Source organism: Rissa tridactyla, chromosome 5, assembly GCF_028500815.1.
Source record: "Rissa tridactyla isolate bRisTri1 chromosome 5, bRisTri1.patW.cur.20221130, whole genome shotgun sequence".
Classification (NCBI taxonomy): domain Eukaryota; kingdom Metazoa; phylum Chordata; class Aves; order Charadriiformes; family Laridae; genus Rissa; species Rissa tridactyla.
In genome coordinates this window covers 54,320,112-54,346,317 of record NC_071470.1, presented here as the reverse complement: position 1 = coordinate 54,346,317, position 26,206 = coordinate 54,320,112, and the positions used below count along the sequence as shown (strand labels likewise).

The 26,206-nt window shown below is 41.3% G+C and overlaps 1 protein-coding gene and 1 long non-coding RNA gene across 2 annotated transcripts in view; one reads left to right on the top strand and one right to left on the bottom strand.

Annotated features, from left to right (window-relative positions):
* The window catches only part of METAP1 (methionyl aminopeptidase 1), a 29,002-nt gene extending 13,300 nt beyond the window's left edge, over positions 1-15,702 (bottom strand). The window contains exons 1-5 of the mRNA XM_054202682.1: positions 15,521-15,702; positions 5,472-5,523; positions 3,033-3,145; positions 1,635-1,695; positions 398-489 (exon numbers count right to left, since the gene is read on the bottom strand). Of these exons, the coding sequence (XP_054058657.1) occupies positions 398-489; positions 1,635-1,695; positions 3,033-3,145; positions 5,472-5,523; positions 15,521-15,634 (432 nt within the window). The 5' untranslated portion in view covers positions 15,635-15,702. The remainder of the gene's footprint in view (positions 1-397; positions 490-1,634; positions 1,696-3,032; positions 3,146-5,471; positions 5,524-15,520) is intronic.
* Positions 15,703-15,935: 233 nt separating this feature from the next.
* LOC128910676 (uncharacterized) lies at positions 15,936-25,956 on the top strand. Its single transcript, XR_008466823.1, has 3 exons — positions 15,936-16,125; positions 23,347-23,565; positions 24,233-25,956. It is a non-coding gene; the product is annotated as an uncharacterized LOC128910676 (long non-coding RNA).
* The last annotated feature ends 250 nt before the right edge of the window (positions 25,957-26,206 follow it).

Sequence of the window (26,206 nt, the reverse complement as noted above, 5' to 3'; positions counted from 1 at the left end):
TTTCCAAAAACTGTTAGGGATAGGGCTCTGTTTTGCTTTCACTTTTTAGTTTTTACATGTTATTAACTCTAGGAGAGGAAAAAGTTCTGTTCTCATTTATGCACTATAAAATATACTCTTAACAGTAACAATGTTTCAGCCACCGATTATCTCACTAGTAACAACAATGCAAGAAAACAGATAAAAGTCATCTTTCTTCTTGCAAGAAGTTTACTGTGAATTGGGAATCACAAGGAGAGAAAGAGCAAGAAAATACCGAATTTCTCAAATTCTTTTCCAGTGCTCGAAAGAGCACTGGAAAGTTTGTACTCCCAAATGTGCTGTTACAAACTAGTAAAATCCCTATACATTTTTAAAGAATAAAGGCACTTCATAACAAAAACCAAAACCACCTTACCCTACACACTACTCGCATGCCTTCTATATCCTCAGATGAGAGTATTTTTATTTGAGAGGTTCCTTTTAAAGCCTGTTCTGATTCAGACATTCCTGAAAAGAAAAAAGGGGGAGGAGAAAAAAAAGAAAGGAAAAAAACCACGTTATACAGAGGACTGATCGCTACACATGTCCAATCGAGGAACTTAGCTGACCAATGGCATTAAAAGTATGTACTTTCTCACCACAGACTAAAGTAAAACAAATCCACCAAGTCATAGCATTATCATCATTATCCAGATTAATCTGAATTCATAAGCCTCCCACAATATCATAATGCCCACATGTGCTCAGGATGCCTGTGCACTTACTGCATAAACCCACCATGTCCAGTTAGTCAAAACACAGCCTTAAAAAACAGATTTACAAGAAAATTATTTTTTGTTTTTAGCTGCTTTGAAGATAATAAATAGTAATAAGTAACATTCTAAGAGAGCCATAAAGGATTGTATTAGCTTGTGAATATCTCTAGTGACACTACTGCAATAATCAGTTAATTCTTCCTACCAGATTCTGTGCAAGCTCAGTTTTATAGTTGAACGACCTCCTAAAAGACAGTATTTTGTGCTGTTTAAATATTTACATTCTGTAAAGAATAACTAAAGAACGGATGAAGATTTAAAAATAATTCTACCTGACTTTATAGCAGCTTCTTTGGGAAATGCAAAGCACCAATACTGATATAGAAAGGGGAAAATACCAAACCAAACAGCAAGTAATTTTGAATGTATTCCCTCTGTGTTCAAAAATAGCTGGAACTCATATCAATTTTCTTTTGGGGGTTGCTTACTGCGTTTCTTTGGTTTTGATACTTTACAACACATTTGCAGCAGATACACTGATGTCACTGAAAATGGTGACAGAATTAGCAGAATTCACCTGTGACAGACAACTTACTGCTGCTTGGTTTGAAGGCAACCACAGGACTAGGACTTGCGTGGGTTTTTTTTTCTTTTCTTCCCTGAGTACCTTTGAAAGATAACACACTACAGACTTTGAACTTCCAAAAAATACTTGTAAACGTTAACTTACTGATTTTTCAGAAATAATGTGGGGGAACAAGAGGTAGAGTGAGAAGAACAGATAAAAGAAGATGTTCCCTTCTCCATTATCTCCTTCATGCTTTAAAGGCTTTTTCAATTAAAAGAAAAATAGAAAGCAAACATAACACTCCATAATTGTGATTTCTTTCAAGTTACCTAGTGGATGATCAGCATAATCTGGTCTTTGAATATAACTTGGCACAGGTCTTGTTGGCGTCTAAATAAATCATAGTCAAAGTTGGTTAGGTTGCAAGAATACTTATTGCAGTCAAAAAAACAGAGACTCATGCAGCAAAATTAAATACAGTGAAATATGGCTAATTCCACTTAGAAAAATTTGTGAAGTACACAAACACTCCAAAACAGGTCCAATTTTCCTTTCTCAACGATTCCCCTGTTACTCTTTATTGTTTTCATATTATACAACCTCCAACAGCCAACTTCACAGCTTTGTAAAAATAAAACTTCTATGTGTCAAGTAAATGAAAGTGGGTTTATAATACATTATTCCTGTTAGACTGCAGTGTTTATTCTGCTGCTTTCCAGACTGCAAATGCATTGGTTCCAAGTACATCCTTTCTCTCGCTGATTATTAGTGTGCAGCAGCAAGATTGTTATTTCTAATCATCATCTTAGTCAATACCACTTTTTATTATAGTCTCATTTGCATCAATCCTACAGCAGTCAGAAGACAAAAAAGCAAGTGTTCAGCAGTAAGACTACTAAATTACTTGGTCAGGGACAAATCCAAAACACCCTTTCTCCAGTGACACTAACAAACACACCCAGGCTCAGGCTCTGTTAAATTGTTCTCTGATGAGCCTGTAACAGATGGAGAAGACTACAGAGAAGATGCCACAAGGGCAGCATTTCTAGCACAGGCCAATGAGAAGAGACAGATGTAAATAAAATGCCATTATTCCTGTAAAAACTTTGGCTTATTCCGTGTACAAACTTGTACCAATTAAAAAATACAGCTATACTGAGGTCATCTTCTAAATCCACCTTTCACAGACAAAGATGTTACTGACTTCAGTTATTCTTCACCATTCCAGGGCTGGTGATTACTATAACCTCTGTTCCTTCACCACATTACTCACCAGCTTATTTCAAACCACTTACATAAAATAATATAAAACCATTTATTTAAATTCTTTATTAATTCACCTGAGTTTTTCTGAAGCAGACTGCTCCGTTATTTGTGAGAACGCTAAAAAGCTAGAAGAAGACATCATCTGAACCAGCAGCAACACTTTGCACAATAAATGTCAAAAGGTATCACCAAAAGGTATGAGCCTAAGTCTGTTACTGATGCATGTTACCTCACGGGCACTTCCTTCATTTGAAATATACCAAGAGGCAGATCAAGTTAAATCAAAATGAACCACAACAAGGACACAGTCACAGAATGATACGTCCTTGCCATCAGGTTCAGATTGTTTAAGAAGGTTTCCTCTCTCAACTAAAATGTGGGAGGTAATCAGGTCAGGACTGGTCCATTAGTTGCTACAGAATGCAGTGGTGCTGAAGTACAGAGTGGCACCTATTGCTTACCAGTGGATAGTGTGGCCTGAGTTTACCAGTATATCGATAACCAGACCAGGGATTTGTGTTAACATCACCTTCCAGCGTCCAAGAGGAAACTTCACGCTTAGCTTTTTCATCTTCTGAAAAGATTAAACAAAAGAAAAAAAATTGCAGCAGCAAAATCAGTCCTACTAAGAATAAGAACTGTGGAGTCCAGGAAGTGACCTAGAAGTACAGAAGTCTACATTTTACTCTTTCTGGTGTTCTAGATACTGATATATGAAAGTGTAAGTAGCAGTTATCATTGTGTATTGCCCTTAAGTTTTTCACATTCAAAATTCACATCCTGCCAACTCTATTCAATAGCAAACTGGGGGAATGTCAGGACAGCAGTACTGAATGCACAAACAAAGTGTGGTAATTATTTAAGTTGCTCTTCATTTATAGTTCTGAAACACAGTTCTGCGCTTGCTTTCATTCTACATATTTCTACAGAAACAGTCATTGTCTCTTCAATTAATACTCTTGCACTGTGAATCAATGTTCCTTTTCTGTGATGTCTCTTAGCACTCAGTGACAGACGTGACCTGGAGTGGGAAGGAGGGCATTCAACTGTTAGTTTCAATATAGAGAGCCTGCTACCCCTCCAGATCTAATGGAGAAAGTGAGGGTGCTTCTGCATTTCAGTACAGGCAGTGTGTGCACCTTGCAAGCTGGTCCCAAACTGCTGGAGGTTCCCAGCTCTCTCAATCTTGTGAAATTCATGTCTGACTGTCAGTCGCTGTGGTCCGGTGACAGCAGTCCAGTGACTGACTTCATGCACAAATAACACAATCCTAACAGGGCAAACTGAAGGTGTTTACATAAAGGATTGAAGCAAGTAGATCATGAGCATTACCAAGAGGAAAAATATTTACTCAGAAAGAGGAGGCAAGGTTTAAGAAAGAGCATGGTAGCATTAATCTTTAACTCATAACTGATAACTTGTTTGTTTTCTCTTTTTATATCTCATAAGAATGAAGAGATGGCAAAAGGTCTGCCATAGCAAGTCCCTAACGTGAGTTCCTCAGAGTCTCTGTGGCTGACATCTGAGCCATCTGCTCATAGGACAGTCAGTTTAGATGACCACCAAGAAGTAATAGTTTAAAAATCCAAAGATTTAATGAAGCGATATTTTAGATCCCCTTGAGATGCTTCAGCAGTTTGTTGCATTGAGGTCTTGAGGGCTATCAGAACCAAGCCCGCTCGGCTTGAGTTCAGCAATTATCCAGGAAGCTAACAAGATCATGGATTTAGTGGCATCATAAAAAAATTCTGCTGTCAGATAAACAACAGCATTAGAGGACTGCACCAGAGAACAACTAGAACTACTAACAAAGGGAATTTTATACACATGCAGGTACAAAGTAATAGGATACAGAATGCCAGTGTGAACTGAGACCCCTGCACTAGGAAGGCAGAAAGAGGGAAAACATTTGTAATTGTCTGTGCTACTCCAACATATTAATCATGCAACATTTATAATGGAAAAGGGAGTTTTTACTGAGTTTTAGGAAAGGAGGAGGTAAATGACTTGGAGATTTGACTTTCTGCCATGCCACTTAGTTTTTAATCCTACTTCACTTTTCAGCTGGGCTTGATGAAGTTGGGCAGGGGCAGGGAGGAGGCTAGGGGGGCAGAACTGGGGTCTGCTCTCTCTTTTTGTTTGTTTGGTTTTAAAGTCACAGATTATTTTTGCTACTCCAGTGAGAGTCTACCAGTATTTCTCTGCCAGAGCTACCAGCTGTAACTAAGACATACAGATTCTCTTATTACCTTCAAATAAACTTAGCAAAATCCTCGCTACAACACACCCTCCTACCAATGGCTGTATCAATGCAAAAAAGCATTTTCTTTTTTTTTGTTTTTTTTTCCCCAAAGTAGCATGCCCCAAAACGTACAGAACAGCTGCACTCTGACTGGCGCGCTTGCACTGCGGCAAGTGTCTAGTCACAAAGACTTCACAGGAGCCTTTCCCAATTTACTGCCTTTCACTACATCAGACATCAAAATGCTGTGATAGAACAAGCCTGGCAATGCATTTTAATAATGGTTTATTATTATCCTTGTCCTTTATTTCAGTATTCCTCTTTCTCTGTTCATATAGCTGGCAATGTAGCTCAAGGAATACTTCATACAAATAGAAAAGGAAACAGAAAGAAACATTCTGTACCACTGTCCCTGAAATTTTGCATAGATCTTTAGATTACCAGGAACTGGACAAAATTTCAGATATGCTGAACCCAGTGCCACATATCTTGGAAAAATCTGTCTTAGACACAGAATCACGGAACAATTGAGGTTGGAAGGAACCTCTGGAGCTCATCTGGTCCAACACCCTGCTCAAGCAAGGCCAACTAGAGCCAGCTGCATAGGACAAAGCAAATTCAAAACAATATTAAAATGGGTTTAATAAAGTGTACTTACTTGCTTTCTTGTGTAATAACTTGTGAGTGGCCCAGCTTCCCTTAAAGCATTCCTGGAATTGCAAACAAAAAATATACATATTTTAAAGTAGCATTATCCTGGACAGACATGCCATCCCACAATAGCCATCGCACATCCCATGCCATGCCACAAAATAGAGAAGCAACTGTATTTTAAAATAAAACTAAAAGATTAATTTTATTAACCCCTGTAGCAACATGCAGTAAAAGCTACTGTAATTGCTAGTCTTAACAACAGAAAATACTACATTGAACTGCTTATGTGCCAGGAGAGACAGAAAGCATAGCCAAACAGATGCACCCATCACAGTGAAACACACTGATCTAATCCTATTGTCCCCTTATTGTTTTAATGAGTAACTAAACGCCATGGTTGCTCCAGGTTGGCTGAAACATTGTGCTGTTCATGGAAACAAAGAGATGAGTTTGTCTGGTTTACCTCCACACCAGATCTTACAGCATTGCAGTGGGCAAGATGGTCCTCCCCTGGCTCCTACAAGAAGCCATCTCCTCCTGCTAATTGTGTCTTTTTTGCCTCCTTCCCCAGCACAGGAAAGCAACTGAAGCCAATCAGCATGATCACAGGGGCATAAATGAAAGAGATTAAGGGCGAGTGGGGGGAGTGAGGGCTACTGAATGGAAGTAGGAAATAAAATAGAGAAAGTTGAAATGAAAATCAAGGAAAGAGTGAATGTGAAGGAGTTTGTCTTTTTCTCTTCTTCCCAGGAAGAAATACAGCAGGTCATGCAATGAACAAGTAAAGGGGCAGAATGGAAGTGGCTGGCAGCTGGAAAAGAATAAAGAAAGACTAAGATGAAGGAAAGACATGAAATAAGGAGAGATTTAAATAGAAAAGCTGCAGAAGGTGATCCTTTAATGTGCTAATTAGGAAATTACTTGGTTTTGTAGCAGAAAGTCTAATTCAATGGCTATATGCACTCAAAACAACCATTAGGAAACAGCTAATTCCAATCATTTACAAGAACAGCTGAATTTCTGAAGAAAGAGGCAGGAAGCAAACTGTTTTCCTTTATAAGGAAAGACAATACTACTGCTGAATCATCATCATCAAACCACCATCCAGAGCCAACAACTGATTCAACCTAATGTATACAACACTCAACCAGTCCAAAACAGCAGATCTGTAAACTAAGCCTGGCATACAACATTCTACCCCTGCTTCATGGTTGCTATTGAGCAGTCTTAACTGTCTACTCCTGTAGAGCCATCATCTCCCCATTTTCGCCTTAGTCTTGCGACCAGTAGTTATCAAATCGTATCCACAAGACCACAGTAAAGTGGTGCACAAGTATGCCTACGTTCAAAGAGACCCTGATGTGTGCTATTTCTCTCATTACCAAAACCAGTTGTTTATTGTTGTCTTCTCCTATGCAACATTCTCTGGACTGGCACTTGACATGCCATGGTGCTATGTAATGGTCTGGGCAACAGGAAGCTTTGAAAACCAACACTTTAGATTACCAGAGAGAACGTCTTTTTGAACAAGCAGTGGAAGGTTTTATTGTCACACTTCTATAACCTGCTGCATACACAGACCTTTGCATCGGACTATTACCTGTTTTCTGTTGGAGAGCTGGAAGAAAAGAAGCAGGTTTTAACTGAGGCCTATTTTAAGAAAAAAAAAAAAAGCTAAAAACCCTACTTCAAGAACACTAGAAGCACCAGTATGGTTTTAATCACCTTTTAAACACCAGGCCTCTGTTCTGAAGCAGAAGGAGAAGGATTACATGACTAAGGACTTATAACAGCTACCAAGTCTGCAAATCTACAGTTCGCTTCTTGGGATACAAAGGAGCATTTGGGGAATGAAGATATACATCAGCTGCATGGTAATTACTGGTTGTAGTTCATTCTCTCTTTCCCCACGAAATTTTGGGGTGTATTCTCCAATGCCATTTCTCTCTCTGACACCAACAGTCCTTCCTCTTTGCTGGTGCATAACCAGAAAACACCAGGCAAACACCGCATCACTGGCAGTATCACAACCTGGCAGGCTCCATTTTGACTTTTTATTTCCTGCAGCTGTAAACAACCTACCTAAGAGGATTCCCACATAAGGCTGCCATATATCTGAGTCTTCCCAAACCTGTTTCCTGGATTTTACTTGCCCTCTATTTCCAGAGGAACTGCAGCTCCATCAGAACTACTACAGCGTAGCTCCAAACAAGCTGCTGTACACCGGGACATCCCAGACTTGTGCACTCTATGCACATCAATCAACTGCAGCAAGTACACACAGCAAGCCCAAAACATTTTTTATTACACATGCAGTGCACAATCAATGAATATCGCTGTCATGGTCTGACCCTTTTGGAAAGCACTCAAAGGATACGCTGCACATCCACTTACAACCCATATATTTTGTGTAAGATCAGTCATATGCTTCCTGTAGGCACTGGACTTACCGGGTACACACAAACTATTTATATTCAACAACTTACTGCACAAGCACTACATTGCACATGCCTGCAGAGCTCTGCCTTGGCAATTCCAGATAAAAATATGGCAGCTGTCATCTCACAGGTTGGAGACTCAAAGCTCTGGCGACAAAGCACTACCAATGTACCACTGCATATCACAAACACCCTCACCTTCTCTATGCAGCAGACTTCCTGACAAGCCATGGAAGAAAGCCACTCTTTCTCTCCATCTGGGACACTTTCTAGAGAATTTTCTGGAGAAAATTCGGCTTTTCGCTGAGCCTGCTCCTCTCAGCCTTCTGCTCAGACATTTACTTCAATCTTCCTATTATCATTCCTGCCTCCTCCTTCCATGTTCCTAATGCCATGTACAGATCAGGACAGAAAATTTTCAATGATTAAATAAAAAAAAAAATCCAGAAAAAAATATCCAGGGTTATTTTTAATATTAAAATGAAGATTTTTTTTTTTTTTTATATGGTTAAAAAAGGAACACATGACCTCACATGGCTACATATGAAAACATTAATTATCTTCAGGGGGAAAGTACACAGGAAGAATATTAATTTGGCTTCAAGACTTCCTGGATTTCCTTTCAAAGATTACATTATCCACTACTACGTCTGATATTAATATCCCCACCCTTCTCACCTAAAGCATTTTTCTTTTTATTGCATGCAGTTTTTATACAGCAATCAAGACAGACTTGGAAACACTGAAGAGGACTGTATAAGAAGAAAGATCAAATGTATGACAAAAAAAAAAAAGGCAGGAGGTGGAGGGGTAATCCTCAATTTGTTCAGAGCAATCTTGGGTACAACTATTTTATCAGCAAGAAAAATACAACTGTGATTATTAGACAGAGGTCTTCAATACATTTAAACCTTTAACAACATTTCTGGCTTCAAGCCATTCTTAAGCCAATGCCACTGATTCTGTGTTTAGAGACAAGCTTAACACAGTGATCAGCAGAACCTGTACATTTATTTACCAAAAGGTAACCAAAGGCACAATCAGCATTAAGATCTGGAAAGATTCCTCTTCGATCACCTCATGGAAGCCATGTTATTTCCCTAAATGATTTTTACCTTAAGGACTGAGATGAACATCTATGTACTGGTTGAAATATTGACAGAATTATGCAGCATAGCAGAACGTGTCTTCCAGTAAAGTGCATTTTGACTATGAACACAATTATGACTACCAAATACCTCAGGTTGTTTCATTATTTTTCCTTTAAATCAGCCATTGAAAGAAACAAAACCCTTTAAAACAGTTATTGAGCTACTTCGCAAGAAATTTTTTCCTATGTTTGTTGTCATCTTTACAGTAATAACAGGGCACTTCTTATTCTTTCAGTTCGTGTATCCATGCAACCTGATTAAGAGGTAGAAAAGCACAGCCAACTGCAAATTCCAGAGGAGAAAAGGGTGAAAAATCAACCAAGATTAGGATATAACTACACTGCAAACCTCCGTATAGTACAGACATAACGAAACTCGCTTTAAATAAGCTACCCAAGTACAGGAAGCTCTGCAGGCACCACAACACCAAATTCATGGCGTACTCACTGATTGTGTTTCTGAACTGCTTTGCAAGGTAGCAACTCATTTAAAGTTAGCTCTGACAACTCTCTGTCAACAATTTCCAGACCGAAGGCTGAGACTCTTCTTCAGGCTCCCATTCACCTTCAGGTACTGCTGCTTTACACAAGCTGGCATTTCACACTGAAAATACACCTATCAGCAGGTGTGCAAAAACTGCCCCACTGCACAGTTACTGAAAACTCCAATTCATGTCCAGCTTCCACAAAATCACACCTCTCCATCCACTCTGCTCCTCATTTAGACCCACTGTGATGAACTTCCAAAAATACCTATTCAACAGAAAAAAAAAAAAAAAAAAAAAGACGGCAGCTGGAATCGAGATTGTGGAGACAGACTGGCTGTCTCTTTGCGTGTCATTATACACTGTATCTAAAAAATATTCTGCGCAATTTTTTTAAATAGAATTTTAAAACGTCCTTTGGAATGTAAAATTGTCTAGGGCTTAATCTGAGATCATGTAGTTTTACTTAATGAGAACTGGTTTCTAACCAAGCTACCTTGAAAGTATGCAAAACAGAAGACCAAAAAGCTTAAGTATGGCATTTAGCTTAAGAAAAATAGCAGGTTATCAGCAATATACGTATTTAATACAACATGGATAACCGTACATTTTATCCAGAAATACAAGTATGTTGAGGAATACTATTGTTAATACATTTGATGTTAAAACAGTGGCCTCTTTTTAGCATGCTGAATCCTACTCTTCTAGGTGCAGTACAAGCCCACAGAGATAGCCTCAGGCCGCAGTACAAAAGTCAGTACCAAATTCCCAAACTCGCCTAAGCAGCATACATGACTAGTCAGTTTTTCCAGAAGAGCTGAATATGCATTTTCAGATTCAAATCCAAGAAAAGCACCAACATGCAGCACCTTGGTATCAGCAATGTTGGCCGCCTTCATCTAAAGCCTGATCTCTCGCAGAGACTTGTGGGTCCCACATGACAGAGACCTTCCTTTAAGGAAGAGACTGCATTTTGCAGCTGTTCAGATTTAGAGAGGTATACAAGGGATTTTTGAGAGTAGTGAAGGAAAAACAGCGTAGAGAAATTCAAACTGGACCATCCTTTCAGTACATTGAACACTAGCTCTGAAAGAACACCTACAGGAGTCTGAAGTTTTACTTTCAGAAAGTTATGAGGGCTCAGCATTTGTGCCTCAACACAGGTATTTATTGTGATTTACAGGCAATAAAAATATCAGCTTCCTAGTGAAAGGAATCTGTCAAAAGACCTTCCAGAAGGCAATATCTGCAGAGTGCCATTTATACCAAAAGAAACCCACATGCATTGCAGTTGGATCCAAGCAGCAGGTTCTAGACTATTTTAGGCACAGCAAAGAACAGCGAACCAAGAATGAAATACGGCACTTACGTCCTACCGTCTGACACGAGATGGGACAAGAAATAGTTTCATCCAGGTTCACTGCTCTCCGCTCCCCACCCCCAACCACACTGAAGGTGAAAGGAAACAGCACAGTGGGGGATGGGACACCACCACTCTTCTCTTCAGGACCACAGTTTTTCACAAATTTTAGTGACCTTGAGTATCCAAAGCTCTCAAGGGTCCAGGTCTGAGTGAAAATGTGCCTCCCAGAAAGGAGTAAATCAGTATACAAACCCACTGAGAAAACAGGGCTGCCTTTCTCTCCTGTCACTGGAATTTAACAAGTCACGCCCCACCTCAAATGGAAAGAGCCTGGTTAGTGGGTATCCACCATTGCCAGACAGATGCTGCTGCCTACCATACAGTTCAGAGAAATCGTTTCCCTTCAAACACCACAAGCACATGTTCGACCATTGCTCACGTGCGGCATCTTCACCATGGCACGGTCCTCGCTTGATATTGCCAGGTCACTTTGCGACTGACAACACATGGGCATGCAAAGCAGCAAGGAGCAACCATTCCTCCTGAGTAAGTTAGAGCAATCTGTGGCCTCCACCTCTTGGATAAAAAAAATGCAGCATAGGCCACTGACTTTATAATGAGAGAATCTTTCCAGTGTGCGGCTAGAATAAGGTATTTCTGAATTTGGCTAGAGAAATGCATCCACACCACAGAAAACCTCAGACTACTCTGTTTCGTCCAAGAGACTTACGCAGATATAAATAGTATGAGAGAGGAAGTTTTCACGAAAGCAACACAAAATTATTAATAAAAGATCAATTTACAATTAGAAGGCTCATATAAAGTGGTAACTGAAGCTCTCAAGAACAGGTACTACTTTCCCCCTGTACATCATCCAGCAGCTTGTAGAAGGCATAGAAGAAAGGTAAATTGTGTATTTAAACACAAACTGTTTATGTATGTTTATGTACACTACATACAATTTACACACACAAGTGACATGTGTATCTATAAAGGCAGATTTCACAATAGCAAATTCATCTTAGTAAAAGGAACAACACACTTGAGATGTGATGCTGTGCATCTGTGTTACTTCCACATTCAGAAGACACAGTGAGATATAGTAATTCAGTCCTAGATGATAAACACACACAACACTGTAGTAAGTCTCTATAAAAGAGAAAGCAAGACAGTGGGAAGACGATGGCTGACAGTGACAGTACCCGATTTACTAGCCTCAATGAAGGTATTATTAAAGGTTAACAGTGTACAGAGTCCCTCAGCATAATACTCCCTCTCGTTACACCTTGGAGTGAAAGAAAAAAAAAATAACGCCGGGGTTCAACACACCACCTCGGAGCTCCTACGCTGCTAAAAAGCCATCTTTAACCTGTCCCCATTACCAGTTCAAAACCTCCCTGCTAGGTCAGAGCTCGGCTGCCTTGGGCCCCTCTCCACCCATGACCCACAAGCACAACTGTTATCCAACAGCTGTACCCAGTTTCCAAGGTGCACAACCCAAAGATGAAACAGTGTTGGCTCAAAGAAATTTCGAAGGATATCAAATTCCTTCACAGTAAGCATTTTCAGGGCATGTTGTTGAGCCTTACTCTTTTTGATGCAGAAAGGGGAATAAAACAAATGACCAGAATAATGCCCTTTCTCAAGTAAAGGAGAAACACAAATGATAAATCCACTGGGGAAATCACTGTCTTGATACAATCTACTTGAAAAGTTCACTTCAGTTCTCTACATGCAGTGAAGAAAAATGTTTATTCAATCTCATTACACTGAGATTCTCAGACCTATACTGCCTGCATTAGTTTTTCTTAACAACTTACATGTTACTATTTATAATCCAAAACCATCGCTCTATACTGGTTATCTTTCTACAGTAGTTCCCACTTTTCTATCATTTATTCTTAGCATTGGAGAAAAACTCCTACAAATTTGGTTTTAGCTCCGATTGGAGTTTTGGCTGTATGAACAAGTCATCTTGGGCTTCCAAGCACATTAACCTAGCGTGCAGGTCCATACAAATGCTCTCACACCTCAAAGAGACAGATGCCAGGTAGCTTGTCACTCCCATCCTGCCCTCCGCCCAGAGTTAAAGACCTGCATACCCGTAGCTAACACCACTGCGTTCAATAAGGACACGTTGACTTTATGGCTATGCTAAACTGGGCCACAGCGGGGAACTGCTCTTCAGCAGCATGCTCCTCAAGCACTGGTTCTTTGTGATCCTGCAGCGCACAGCTTTGGAGAGCTAAACCAGCAAAAAAAAAAATTAATGCAACTGCTTTTCCTCCATTAAAAGAAAACCCAAAAAAACCCCTAGAAGTGGCTCACCAAACTTGATGGAAGGAATAGAAACGTGCATCCTTGGAGGGAGGCAATAGGACCATACCAGCTATAATGCAGCCTGTGCTGTGAGGTGGAGTAACATCCTAGGTCCACTCACTAGCTTATCTAACAGTTATTTATGCATGTAACACAACAATGGAAAGAAAACCACCAAAGAGAGAACTTCGGAAAAGTTTCACAAATGCTAACCAGATATGTACTGTCAGATGAAACTTGCTGGAAGTTCTGAGAAAATTTCCTGGCTTTTAAGACTCCTTCGCCTGTCATGCTTATTTGACCAGACAGCCAGGTTGTCAGCAGCACCTCACCTACTCTCCTGATGGTGCCTGCAAGACACCAGCAGGGCACTGCAGTGAGTCTCTCATCGCCCATCACACACATGATGATGGGGAGAACTGGAACCCCGGGGCATCCCCATGCTGGGCCCCACAGAAGGTGCTAAGTGGGGCTGAAGGTCCTCGCTGCAGGCTGAACAGGACGACTCTTCTCTCAGTACATGACATTTTTTGCACATCTTGAAAACAGGCTGCTGTTATTTTTCTTCTCCCTTCTGTAACATGTGTTGCCCCAAAACCTTTAAAGCACCTTTCACAGGGGGAATAACTATGCTTACCTACTTTACTGATTAGGACTGTGAGGAGGAACAACACACTCAAGGTCACTCAGAATAAGACAACTGGGATTCCCAGTTCAGTATTTTATTTTCTAGGCAGTACAGCTTTACAAGCACATAGTTGGTTATCCAGCAGCCTATTTTAACAAGCTAATTATTGTTTCAGGTACTTCACCTTTTACCTTACAACAGTATCAGACATTTCAAAAGAATGAAAGCTAATATATAAATAAGAAGAATGTCTGCACCCTATATAAAATTAGCTGAGTTGGGGATGGGACAAAGGGGAGTGAAGATCTTACTAGGACTTCTCACACAGACTTGTTTGGTCTGTTAACAAACAGTTTTGTTATCACCAACAAATTTTTTATATGCTGAAGACATATTTACAATGAGTTCTACATCAGACACATCAAAATGGGTAGTAAAATGCAGAGCAAATCCTACAAACCAGCTATAGGCACCACATGGAAACTAGAGATACAGCATCATCAGAACAATTTTGAGTTGCAGTAGATGTAATTTAGCATTGACTCCCAGCATCTGGCACCAGAGACTTCAGGGGAAATTACCAGAACCATGCAGTGGGTGTGCTACGTGCACGTGGGAAGTTTTCCCCTAGTCTTATGCAAACCATAACTATCGGTTTACATCCTGACTCAGTAGAAAAATTGTCCAATTAGTAAGGTAATCTAGCTGATGTGATTGAATGATTTTGTTAAGTTTACAAAACTTCAATGATTTTTACCCTGAATTATAATTCTGACAATGAAGCTCACCATTAATCCCCGAATTAAACATATACTTCCTCACTGACATTGACAGAAATTACATATACAAAAAGTCCAAAGCATGAGGCTATGGATTTTACTGTGCATTTTCAAGTTATTAAAAACAAAAAAAGCCAAACAAAAAACCCCCCTCAACAGCCATCAAACAATCCTTTTAAATCTAAATTAAGAACCAAACTATATTACTACTGTGGTAGTAAGTGAGGACAGCTGAGGCCTACAGAGTACGTTTAACAGGAGTTGAGGGCTGTATGACAACCGGCCTAACCTCAGTCTCCCTGTTTGGTACCCTTAAAATATCACAGAACGGCCCAAAGAATGGAATGGAATTGAATGGTCCATAGAATATCCAAAGACGTTTTTTAAAAAATATAATAATAATGAAGTAGAGGACCAAATCATTTCCCCAAAAAGCTTTTATTTAGTTCAAGGAAACAGAAAAATCTGGTTTCAGAGCAACAAGTCTCCCGGCATTTATCGAAGCCAGGCAACTCCAGAGCCGGAGCCGATGCAGACACAGAAAGGCACAGGGTGGAATTTGATGAGCACTGTCTCATTTTGTCCCACTAAGCCCTTATTTTTAGGGGAAGGGGGGGGGGAGGGTTTTGACCACCCAAACCTTCAGTCTGAAGCAAAAACCGCGCACCCTCTCACGACCTCCACGGCTGGAAATAAAATGAAATCCCAAATTATCCCTAGCCGTGAGGGGCAGAAGGGCTCCCTCCGGGAGCTAAACCCGGGCACGAAAGGCCAGGCCCGGGGTAGGCGAAGGGGAGCCGGTTCCTCCCGCCCGCCCGGAGCCCGGCACGGCGGTGCCGGCAGCGCCGTGAGGGGAAAGGGAGAGGCGGGGGTGGGGGGAGGAAACCTCACCTGAGAGCAGAAGTAGGAACCCTGGATGCCCAGCTTGAGGCAGGTCGGACACTGCAGCTTGGCCTCGCTGCTGCAACCGGCCGTCTCGCAAACGCGAGTCTCCACCGCCGCCATGCTGCCGGGCTGCCACAGGCGCGGCGCGGCGCGGCGAGGGAGGAGCCGCCGCCCGGAGGTGCCGCCGGCTGAGGCGGGCGGGGAGAGGCGAGGAGGGGAGGAGCGGCGCCGAGCGGCCCTGTGGGGGCCGCTCGGCGCCGCTCCTCCCCTCTTCGCCTCTCCCCGCCCGCCCTTCCCTCCTCACAGGCGCGGGGCCAGGCGGGAAAGCGCCGGTTGGAGCCGCCGGTGCCCCTTCAGGAACCGTAACGCCCCCGGACGGCGCGGGGGGGGGCGGGGGGGAGAGCTGGGGGCTGGAGGTGAGAGGATGGCTGAGGTAAGAGGAGAAGCCAGACTCCCGCTTGCTCCCATCTCCTTGAAATTCGGGCTGAAATACGTGCGCTTCCATCTGCCAGGAAGAAGGAAGTTCGTTGCCTTCTCGTGGTTTCACCTCAGTGGGGCTCGTATCCCGCAGTTGGCAAGCGCATCGTCCTTGTTATGGAGCGCGCTGTTCTGTAAGTCTGCGCGTATACTTTAAATTAATCCTTTCTGTCTATTTTTAGCTCTTGTTTGGAAGGGGAAAAAAAAAAAAAAGAAAACAAAACCAAACCCACTAAATCACAAATCCGATATTCAGTAAGGCCGTAACTAAAATTAGGAAAACAGGCTGCAGGGTCGCGGTGGCATCATCACGGGAAGGATGCCGGTTTTCTTCCTGGAAAAAGAAAGATTGCGTACCAGTGATCTGTCATAAAATTAGCTGTGACTAATCATAGAATCATAAAATGATTTAGGTTGGGAGGGACCATAGAGACCATCTAGTTCCAACCCCCTGCCATGGGCAGGGACACCTCCCACTAGACCAGGCTGCTCAAAGCCCCATCCAGCCTGGCCTTGAACACTTCCAGGGATGGGGCACACATACATAATACATACACTATATTTCTCCCATTTACATGGATTGATCTCAAAAAAAATGCTACCTGTGCCTATAAAGCTAATTGTGCTTATGTTCTCTGTCAAAGCTATTGATCGTACTGAAACATCTCTAACTTAATACCAATGCAAGACACTTTTTACTGGTTCATAAATGAAGATGAAGTTGCTTTTAAAAAGAACATGGAGAGATGCCTATTGAGTAGGAGAATAGCTGCAAAAGACTTCAGATCACATATTTGCTAGATCCAGCCTTAGTGCTGGGATTCCACTCCTTGTTTAAATCTCTGTTGTCTTCCCACTAGCTGGCAGGCACGGCCTATCATTTCAGTCAAAATGTGGCAGGATCGGATTCTGTTTTCCTACTTCAATATCGTTGACTTAAATTAAACTACACCAATCCTTACTCTGATCTTAGAATGCAAAACATTCTCCTCATTTCCTGGCATCCAGGTAAATCCTCAGAAAGTGTGATTCAAAAACCAAACTATGATCTCAGCATTTTCTGCAACTGTTATTCCCTGTGGTCTTCTGACCGCATCTTTAATAAAAAAAATATATATCTCCTATGCTTAGAGTTTAAGCGAAAGTTTCCACTTATTAACTCCAGAGCAGAAAAGCATACATCCTATTCTTTTGTCAGAATAAGTGTATTCGTATAAACATACTTGCTATCTTATGACAATGTAATTGGTAAAAAGTGGCTAAGTAGCCCAGCTAATTACAGGACCAAGGCAACAGATAACAAAGTATCCGATCTTGTATTGTTGTGTGACAAACACTTGCACTAGCATGGTCAAACAACCAAAGGAATTTGATGCCATGCTATTACTGAAGTGTAATTGCAGGTGGACAGCTGTCTTTCTGACAGTTCTCACCTTCATTTTTCTAGTGTTGATAATACTTGTCTCCGCCTATTGTTCATAGAAAGAGAATACCGTAAGAGTGAATTAGGAAATGTTTCTAAGATGGTTGTAAAATACAAAGATTACAACTATTACTTTCTTTGCGTGAAAGTAGCTACTTATTGATGCGTGCAGCTCATGCTGTGACAGCGTGTAGGTCCAGATTCTGAAGACAGGCAACCAATTGCCAACCAACATCATGAAATATCTTTAAAGGAGACATTCACAGACTGTGATTTTACATATTCCAAATCCAAGTCATTATTAAAGGCTTGCTTTAACCCTAAAGCAAAATGTTCCTGAACAGGCAGAATCACTTTTAAATGATCCATGTTGCTAGCAGATATTGTATTGTGTACAGCCCATGAAAAATCAACGCTCCTTTTCCAAGTAACCAACAAATCGAAGGACAGGTACCTCCGCACACTTTAGTTGCCACTTTGTGCCATTTAAAGAACCCTAAGGAGTTGCAGACATCATTTACCTGCTTAAGCGGGGTTTACGAGTGCTTGGTGTCACTGACATGGTATAAAAAACCTGAAGCATACTGGTTCTTCTGCTCAAACGTCATCATCTGCTTCTTGATGCGATTTCATCAATAATCATTAATAATTTAGGATACTTTACTAAATTTTGTGAGTATTAAATTCACATTTAATTTCATGTCTGAGGATAACTTTACAATTTATTCCTATTTGTATCTTTCAGTATCCTTACCGGGACAACGCTGATATATGTTCGTGCTCCTTTTGTAGTGGCTGATAATGATGCACGTTAGAAAAAAAGAGGACCTCGAACTAGTACACAGGGTTCCTTCTGTTACTCAGTTTCATTTATTTACTGCATTTCTGCAATGGAAAATAAAAGCATGCAGTTTCCTTGCTTCCTTGGAGAAGCCAAGGATGCATATATTAATAAAACAATTTAAAAATATATGTAATTTAAAGAACAGTGAACCCCTTAATTGAGGAATTAGCAAACTTGCTTATTTGATCTCCTCAGTGTTTGGAAAGAACACGGACTGCATTTGCTGATCCACCTAGAGTAACTAACTCCGAAAGTTTTGACCTAAGATTTTTTTTTATTGTTGTTGTGGTGGTTTTTAGTTTTAAACAGCCCTGTATTATCATCCCCATAGTAAAAATTATGTTGATTCTGTGGTATTTCAATGCTTTGTTTTCCAATTTGGCCTTGATTTTCTGATTTGATAAGTGAACTGATTTGCGCCTCCTGGAGGTCCATCCACTGCCATTTCCCATTATCTGGTGGCACACTCATTCTCACCAAGGAAGTTCACTGACCTTTGCGATGACCTTCCCTGAGTGGAGCTCTTTTTTCTCTGTCAGGTTTTTCATGTCACTTTCTAGCTGCCTGTCCCTCTGTGTCACAGACAAACGCACACAGAGGCGCGTGAGTCAGAAATTTTATAGCCCATTCATGGTCCTTGATTTATGTCAGTGCTGTGTTCCTGCTGTCCTCCCAACTTCTCCAAAGTGATGCGAGGTTGGGAGTGCGTGAGGTTAGCAAACAAGGGCAGGAGGAGAGGTCAGCAATGTCTCATGGGTCAGATAGCTGCTGCAAAAAAGCTAGAGCAGCTGGTAGCTAAGACAGCTGCTAGTTGGGAAGAAAACGGCCACTAAATTTGACATTTCTTAATTAAGAGAGTGCCTTAGCTCATGTTCCCCCTCCTCGCTTTGCTTCTGTATGTTGCAGTAATGGGGGCTGGGCAATCACACTTTCCCAGTGAAGCTCTTGGGTGTAGTAGCTGTCTTCTGTTCAGGCTCATTGAAGACACAATTAAATGCCTCTTTGTTTAGCGATGGCTGAAACAATGCAAAAATACCACCCAGGAGCTAGACCAAATGCAAATGTGCACTATTATGGCTTGGCCAGATGGTAGAGGCACTTACTGAGATTCTTGTACCAAATGCAACAGTTATGTAAGTTTGCACATGGATGTGAAAAAGAGAAAATGCAAAACCATCACAAATGCACACAAAGAAAATGTCTCAAAGATGGCCACAAAATACATGTAGTGTGATCTTAAAAAACAAGAGTGAAAGAGAGCCCTTGTGGGAAACAGTACACAGAAGAAAAGACAAACCTATAGTCGAAGCACAATAGTCTTACTATGGCCAGTGAAAAAAAAAAAAGGACTTTATAAACATCCTTCATAAATGAACAGAGTTGCATCAAAGAAATACCTGTCTTCATTTTTCCTCTTTAAAGAAAAATTGTGTGGGATTTCAAAGTCTCTCTAATTCTCAAAGTCAAAAGAGCTTGCAGTATATTGTAAGCCCCTGCATCACTCTTATTCCTTCCATTGGTGGAGATACGAACTAAGTTACTGAAGGGCCCGCTGCAGCCACAGTTCAGACTGGAGCAGGCTTACTCAAAGCTAATTCCAAGATGCTTTCTCTAGTTGTGGTGGAAAGGAAGATCCTGCACATTGTTTTCTTTTGTTTCGACTGTTCAAGCCATGCTGCCTCTTGCAGCATACGTATTAATATAGTGGATCAAAACTTCTGTGTGGTTTAAGAACGATTCTCTCTGAATTCAAGAACACTCTTCCCGTATCCAAGAATCTTAGCATTTTCCAATATATGCATAGGAAGCTGGTAGTTTATCATGGGACAAGAACAAAGGAAAACAAGCTGCATCTTTTTAAACAAAATGGTATTTTATAAAAAGCATTCCTATTTAACCAATAAGTTGCAAGCTTTAAAGAGCGAAACTCCACTGCTTGTAATATTTGAAAGAATCCATGAATGTGTCATGAGGTGATAAAAATTTTTATTCTGTACTATGGAAACACAATAAAAGTCATAGAGTGGAGTTCTGGCCCAGTGAATTCCGTGGGAATGTTACTGGTATCAACAGGGATTTCACCCAGTTTTTGTCATCAAAGTCAAGGCCATAAAAAAAATACACTTAATCGTAGTAAAATACTAACAGTGCTTTGTTTCCGCTTTAGATATCATGGACAATACTATGAGACATTAAAAATTCTTCTTATTTTCAGGTTTCAAAATCAAACTAAGATGGTTGGAGTTTTAATCACATAAAACACAATGATACTAAAAGTGTTCTATTGCCGATGTGAGTGATCTGCTCCATTTCCACTCAAATCAGTGAGATACAGGTGTGCAGATCAATTAGAGCTTGTCCTTGCACACCTCTGACTTTGCTGCCGCACTTTGAAGAATGAGACAGATGTTCGTAACAGCTACTAGATTCACACTGAAAACTGATAGAGCTCTAAAGTGTGCGAGGATTACTGAAGAAGGGATATTCAACGTTTCTTTACTTCAGACCCTTCTCTTTTTCCACTGTAACTTCAAAGGGTATGATTTTGTGGATGTATCTATGATACTTCTTTGCCTTCTGTCTTGATTTTCCTTTTAGTTAGTTTGGAGATGATGTCACTTGCAAGGCGGTCACATCACTTCTGAGGATGTTGCTTATGTGTGTCGGTGATTCAAAGAAAAGATTAGTGTAGCTCATAATCCTCTCATTGCTATTATAAGTTGTTGGATAACTTCTGATGTCATCTTTAGAGGCTTTCTGCCCTTGTAGCTCAACAAATCAAAGAAGAACATGTACCAAATCACAACAGATGCTTACTTCCTATTTGTGCGGTGATAAGGTAGGCCACGTTCAGAACTCAGATTTAATATATTCGTCTGTCTTATTAAAAACTGTTAGTAAGCATACCTGTCTTATAGAGGACTTCATGCTGTTATCCCTGTAATGCATAAGAAAAATGAGAATACAGCCAAATGCTATGTGACATTCAGTATCATTTGGTGGTTAACGCTCATCCGCAGTTCTTCTCAGTAAAATGACATTTAAAGCTCTAAAATGTAGGTCTGTACTCTTAGTTCATTGAGAATAAAAATATAAGGTTAAACACAGAAGAAGCTGAAGATAAAATGATCAGAGAGGAAGAGGATTCTGGATGGATTATCTTTATTTATGTTAAGAGACTTAAAGGCAGGATTAAAACAGGCAGTCAAAGAACGTGCGTGGTTGCCAAACAAGTAAAATGGAATATCAGATCCATCTGGTGACATATTAGGCAAATAAATAGGAAGGTTTATTAATTAGTGTATTCACATTAAACAGTCTGTAAAGAATTGCTAGGAACCAAATTTTATAAAATAGATAAAATGAAGAGTATGTCAGTGGACAAACAGTAATGCTTCTGCATGTATTGACGTATTTTCTGAACATACAAATTTAATAGATTTTGTTCTTACTTTGCCGTCATAACATGGTTTAGGATTATGCAGCATAAGGAAAAATATTGTCTGTCTTAATTTCTGTTTTATCACTGGGAAAATATGTCCCAGTTTTTTTATTTTGAAAACTTTTTCACTATTTATTTTATAAAACAATATTATTAAATATATTAAAAAATATATATTTGTTGTGTTTTCCTTTAGAGTTGTCAGGTGGCAGATAAAACATTACTTTATTGAACTCTCTGCCTCTCTTAAATAAAAATCAAATCATAACACTAAAATGAATTCCACGGCAGAAAAAATACAGCAGGAAATTTACTGTTCCAATACATTTTCATTACAGCCAATGGCCATTCAGTGATCTACAAACAAATGTAGCAGAAGGCAGCTTTATTCTATCTCCTAGTAGTAAAGAAACAATAAATACGATACCCTGCACCACCCTGGTGGCTTGGAAACTATGGCCTCTCTTCAGGATTATGTACTGATACTGCCAGTAATAGATACTTTTTATTAAAACATTCACATATCCATCTGCTGTCTGGAGTCCTATAAAAATCCTGAAGTCTTGAAGCAAAGCCCTTTGCCTGAGTACCGTAAGCCCTTCCCAGTACTTTTTCTGCTGGCACAGTGTAGCTGTGGATGTGGATTTACTTGCACCTCTATAAACATTCTTCCAGTAACAGTCTCACAGTACCACAGCCCCTGTAAGAGTTATCGAGCCAGGCGACGTTTTAGTCTCTGTTGGCCAGATTTCAGAGTGACAGGAAGTTCACCTCCCCTTAAAACCATTTTGGTTTTGGAAAAGCTGCTATTTAAATCAAATCCAGTTAACAGAGTTATTAGAAATAAAATCATATGTGCATAGGTTAACGTGTCAAGCCTAAAGAGGGAGATTTTAGAGGAGTACAAATAATTACTGACTTATTCCATAATTAACCAACCCGATACTGGGTCTGGTTTACTAATAGTGAAATGCCAAGGAGGATCAAGTTGATCAGCAAGGGCAGAAAATACAGCAGGAACGGGAGATTTTGTTGCTTATATGTAGATCGTACAAACGTTACACCTAGGTGTAACAGAGAGACTGACATTTTCAGTGTCTCTTCCATGGAACAGCTTGTTGGAAAGCCCACAAGAAGATAGACAGCTTTTGACTTCACTCTGAGTAGCATTCAGGATCTGGTTTGAATTCTCATATCGGAAGAGCCATTCTGTGACAACCGTCTTAACGTGCTTTGATGCCGTATCGTTACAGCAGCCAAAAAATTCACCCAATTTGTCCTCAAGTTTCAAAAAGAGGAGCTATGTAAAAATAAGAGAGTTTGTTAAAAAGTAACTTTAAAAGTGCAGCTAAATTAAATTTTCAGAGGCAACAAGGAAGCTATTTTAAGACGCACATTTTAGAAACGTAAGGTCACGCTTGGAGTATTAATGAAGACTTGAAAATGGGCAAAAGGGAGACAGCACAGGTAAAAACAGGCTAAAGGAGGCTATTAGAAACAAGAAGCTTTCTCTAAAAAAAGATGAAGTAATACTGAAATAAAAAAAATAGAAAACCCCCACATATTGCTGCAGATTAAATGTAAGAAAACAGTTAGATTGCGTCCCCCCCAAAAGGAATCAAAGCTAATAGTAAATCTTTCTTCAGTCCTTAGGAACGGGATGCCTTCCAGAAGTCTGGTGGACTAAATGATAACCATGGTATTAACAGGAGTACTCAAAGAAAAGAAGGCCGTTGCAGAGAAGGTCATAAACTATTTGAATCAGTGGATATCCTGGAAATGGAAGGGATGTTGAAGAGAGAATGGATGAAACTGATAAAATGAACAGTAAGAAACGACTAGGACCAGATGGAAATCGCTAACAGGTGTGTGCAACTACAGTTTTTAAAGTGTACCGATACCTGGTGTGTGCTGGGTGGCAAACGGGATGGCAGTTTTTACAGAGTTCCATGGAAGATGGGGTGCCTGACGGGAAGTCTGCTCTCTCTCCCGTGCAAATCACTGGGAACTATGGTGGGCAATAGAACCAGTGGAGACCTGGATAAATATGATCTACTTGTAAGAGTCAACATGACTGGTAGAGGGAAATTCTGCCTTACCGAATTCCCTGAAGAGTCGACCCACATGTGGAGAAAAGTGGCTTATGTAGTCTTAGTTGCATTTCCAAGGGGTAACTCATCTGCTTGGGGCAGATAAGGGAATGCACACCTGTCTGAAGCATCTGGAATATTTATCTCCAATCACAAGTTTCTCCCCTAAATGGCTGTTTCTGTCACCTCTTTCCAACACCTTCCTTAGATAGCCGGTTCCCTTAAAACATAGTGCTGAATAAAGTGCATCTCAGTCCTCTGTCACCTCCCTTAACTTCCTCGGTTATCAGGAATGTAACTTCTTACTTCCTTTGGGTCCTAACTCTGGAAAGTGATTTCAAGGGAGAGAGCTTTAAAGGGTAGATTTCTAGGGGGAATTGAAAGCATTTTAACCACTATAATTACAAACCCTACGTTCCTCATGCTGTGCCTCTCTTTCTAGGTCACCCTGAAGAAGGGATTCTGCATGAATGTGCAGGGATGAACCTGGTCTCAAAGCCTGAAAACACCCTACTCGCTAACGAATGCCTTAGCGGGTAAAGCAGAATGGATGCCTGCAGATCCCCTACCAGACATTCTGTGACAGGAACATTTCAGAAGGAAAATGAAATGCCTCTCTCTGGAGGCTCACAGGAGTTCTGCACTGCTGCAGCCTTTTCTCATGGAGCCAACTTGGAGCTCAAACCTACTGTTATCCCTCTCATCCTGATGTATTTTCTCCTGTTTGTCCAATCGGGCATCATTTTTGCTGACGAATAGCAGTCTGAAATACGGGCTCCACTATGCTGCTTGAAGATCTTACTTTTTAAAACAGCTCCATTTAATTTTTAGACCCTTTTTGTAAATTAGGAGTGCTGTGGCAATCCAGATATCCTTTACAGCCTTCCGATCTCCTGTGGAACCATCAAAAATTTCAGCTGTGGTAGGTCTCGTTTTGCGCTTGATTTCTTCAGGGCTTCACCCTGCTATTTGCACGCAGCAAAGCGATAGTTTTCTTCCATAGCGGCTGGAATAAATTTCTCAGAACTTCTAATTTGTCCCATTGAGGGCCAAGGTCTGGGGAAAATTTAACTGCTGCAACCCCTGTAGTTATTATGGTCAGAAATATAATTCTAACTGGTCAGAAATATAATTCTAAGTGGCGGTGGAAAGAAACTGAGACAGCTAAAACGGTAGAGCAAGACATCAGCAGTGTCAAGCATTAAAGCCTCTTGGTTTTAAAATAACAGCCCTTCTATCTTTGCCTTTTCCTCTCTTTGAGAGGGCTCCACCTCTCAGGATTCTGCATTTTGAGGTACTGTCTTCTGGGCGAGTAGGAACAGACGTGATTGCTCTCCCAGAAACAGCTTTTTAGTAAAGTAGCTTTAGAGTCGTTGCTGACCCACAAATGCTGGATGTAATCCTGCCTCTCTGCTTGCCGACACATCCCAACCAAGGGAAGACGACAGGTCCGCGTGGCAGTTCGCACGCAGGCATGGCAGCAGATAAAACCCAAGGTGTTCCATGGCCCACCAAGCGGTAGAGATTTGACGGAGGGCCCAGGTGAGCCTCAGGGTGCCTTCAGCTGCCGGAGGGGCTTAGGACAGCAGCGTCCCATGGCTCAGGAGGGTGGGAGCTGGCAGAGTCTGGGGCTGTCCTGAAGCCACACGGTGCCCCTGCAGCCCCGGGGCAGACGTACCCTTAGAGACAGGTACAATTCTTGACACGGAATTACTGTTTTGTGACAGACAGAGAGAGGTACCTGACAGTTGTGAAGTTCTGTGCTCTGCTTGCCAACAGCCGAAGCCTCCAGCTGGTAGTGCCATACACCTGTGCCGGCCCGGCTGTGGTGTGTTTCCGTGCGGGGAAGGGGTTCGGATGAGTATTGCCACCTTCTGCTCCCCCGGCTAGGAGGAGATCGGGGGACGTGAGCTGAGGGGGATCTGCCGCGCACGGACCAAGTCCCTGCTGTGGGTGCTTGGACCAGACGTCCAGGGCTTGGCAATTTGCTGGTAACGCTGAAAGCTCCATCATACTTAATATAAACCTGCCTAATCCTTCCTTGGCTGGAACCCTTCCTGGCCGCCGGCATTGAGAAGCAGCTTGTTTCTCCATTCGCTGCCTTTTTTTTCCCTTTTGCCTGGCGAGTCTGGATCACCGGCGGGTGAGACTACCGAGTCAATTAAATATGGAATCGGCAAAATAGCAAGTTAAATGAAACAAATAAAGCGCACGATCTTGATGAACCTCTGTGCTCGCGGCGTGGGGTGAATGATGGTTTCAGTGGGTGCTCAGGCGCCGGCAGGTTTTCCCCAGGGAGCAGAAACCGCCTCCTCCTGCACGGACGGACGGAACGGGCCCCGGCGCCTGCTGCTCGGGGGAACACGAGGCCATATCTATACATATATATATGTGTGTGCGCGTGTGTGTGCGTGCG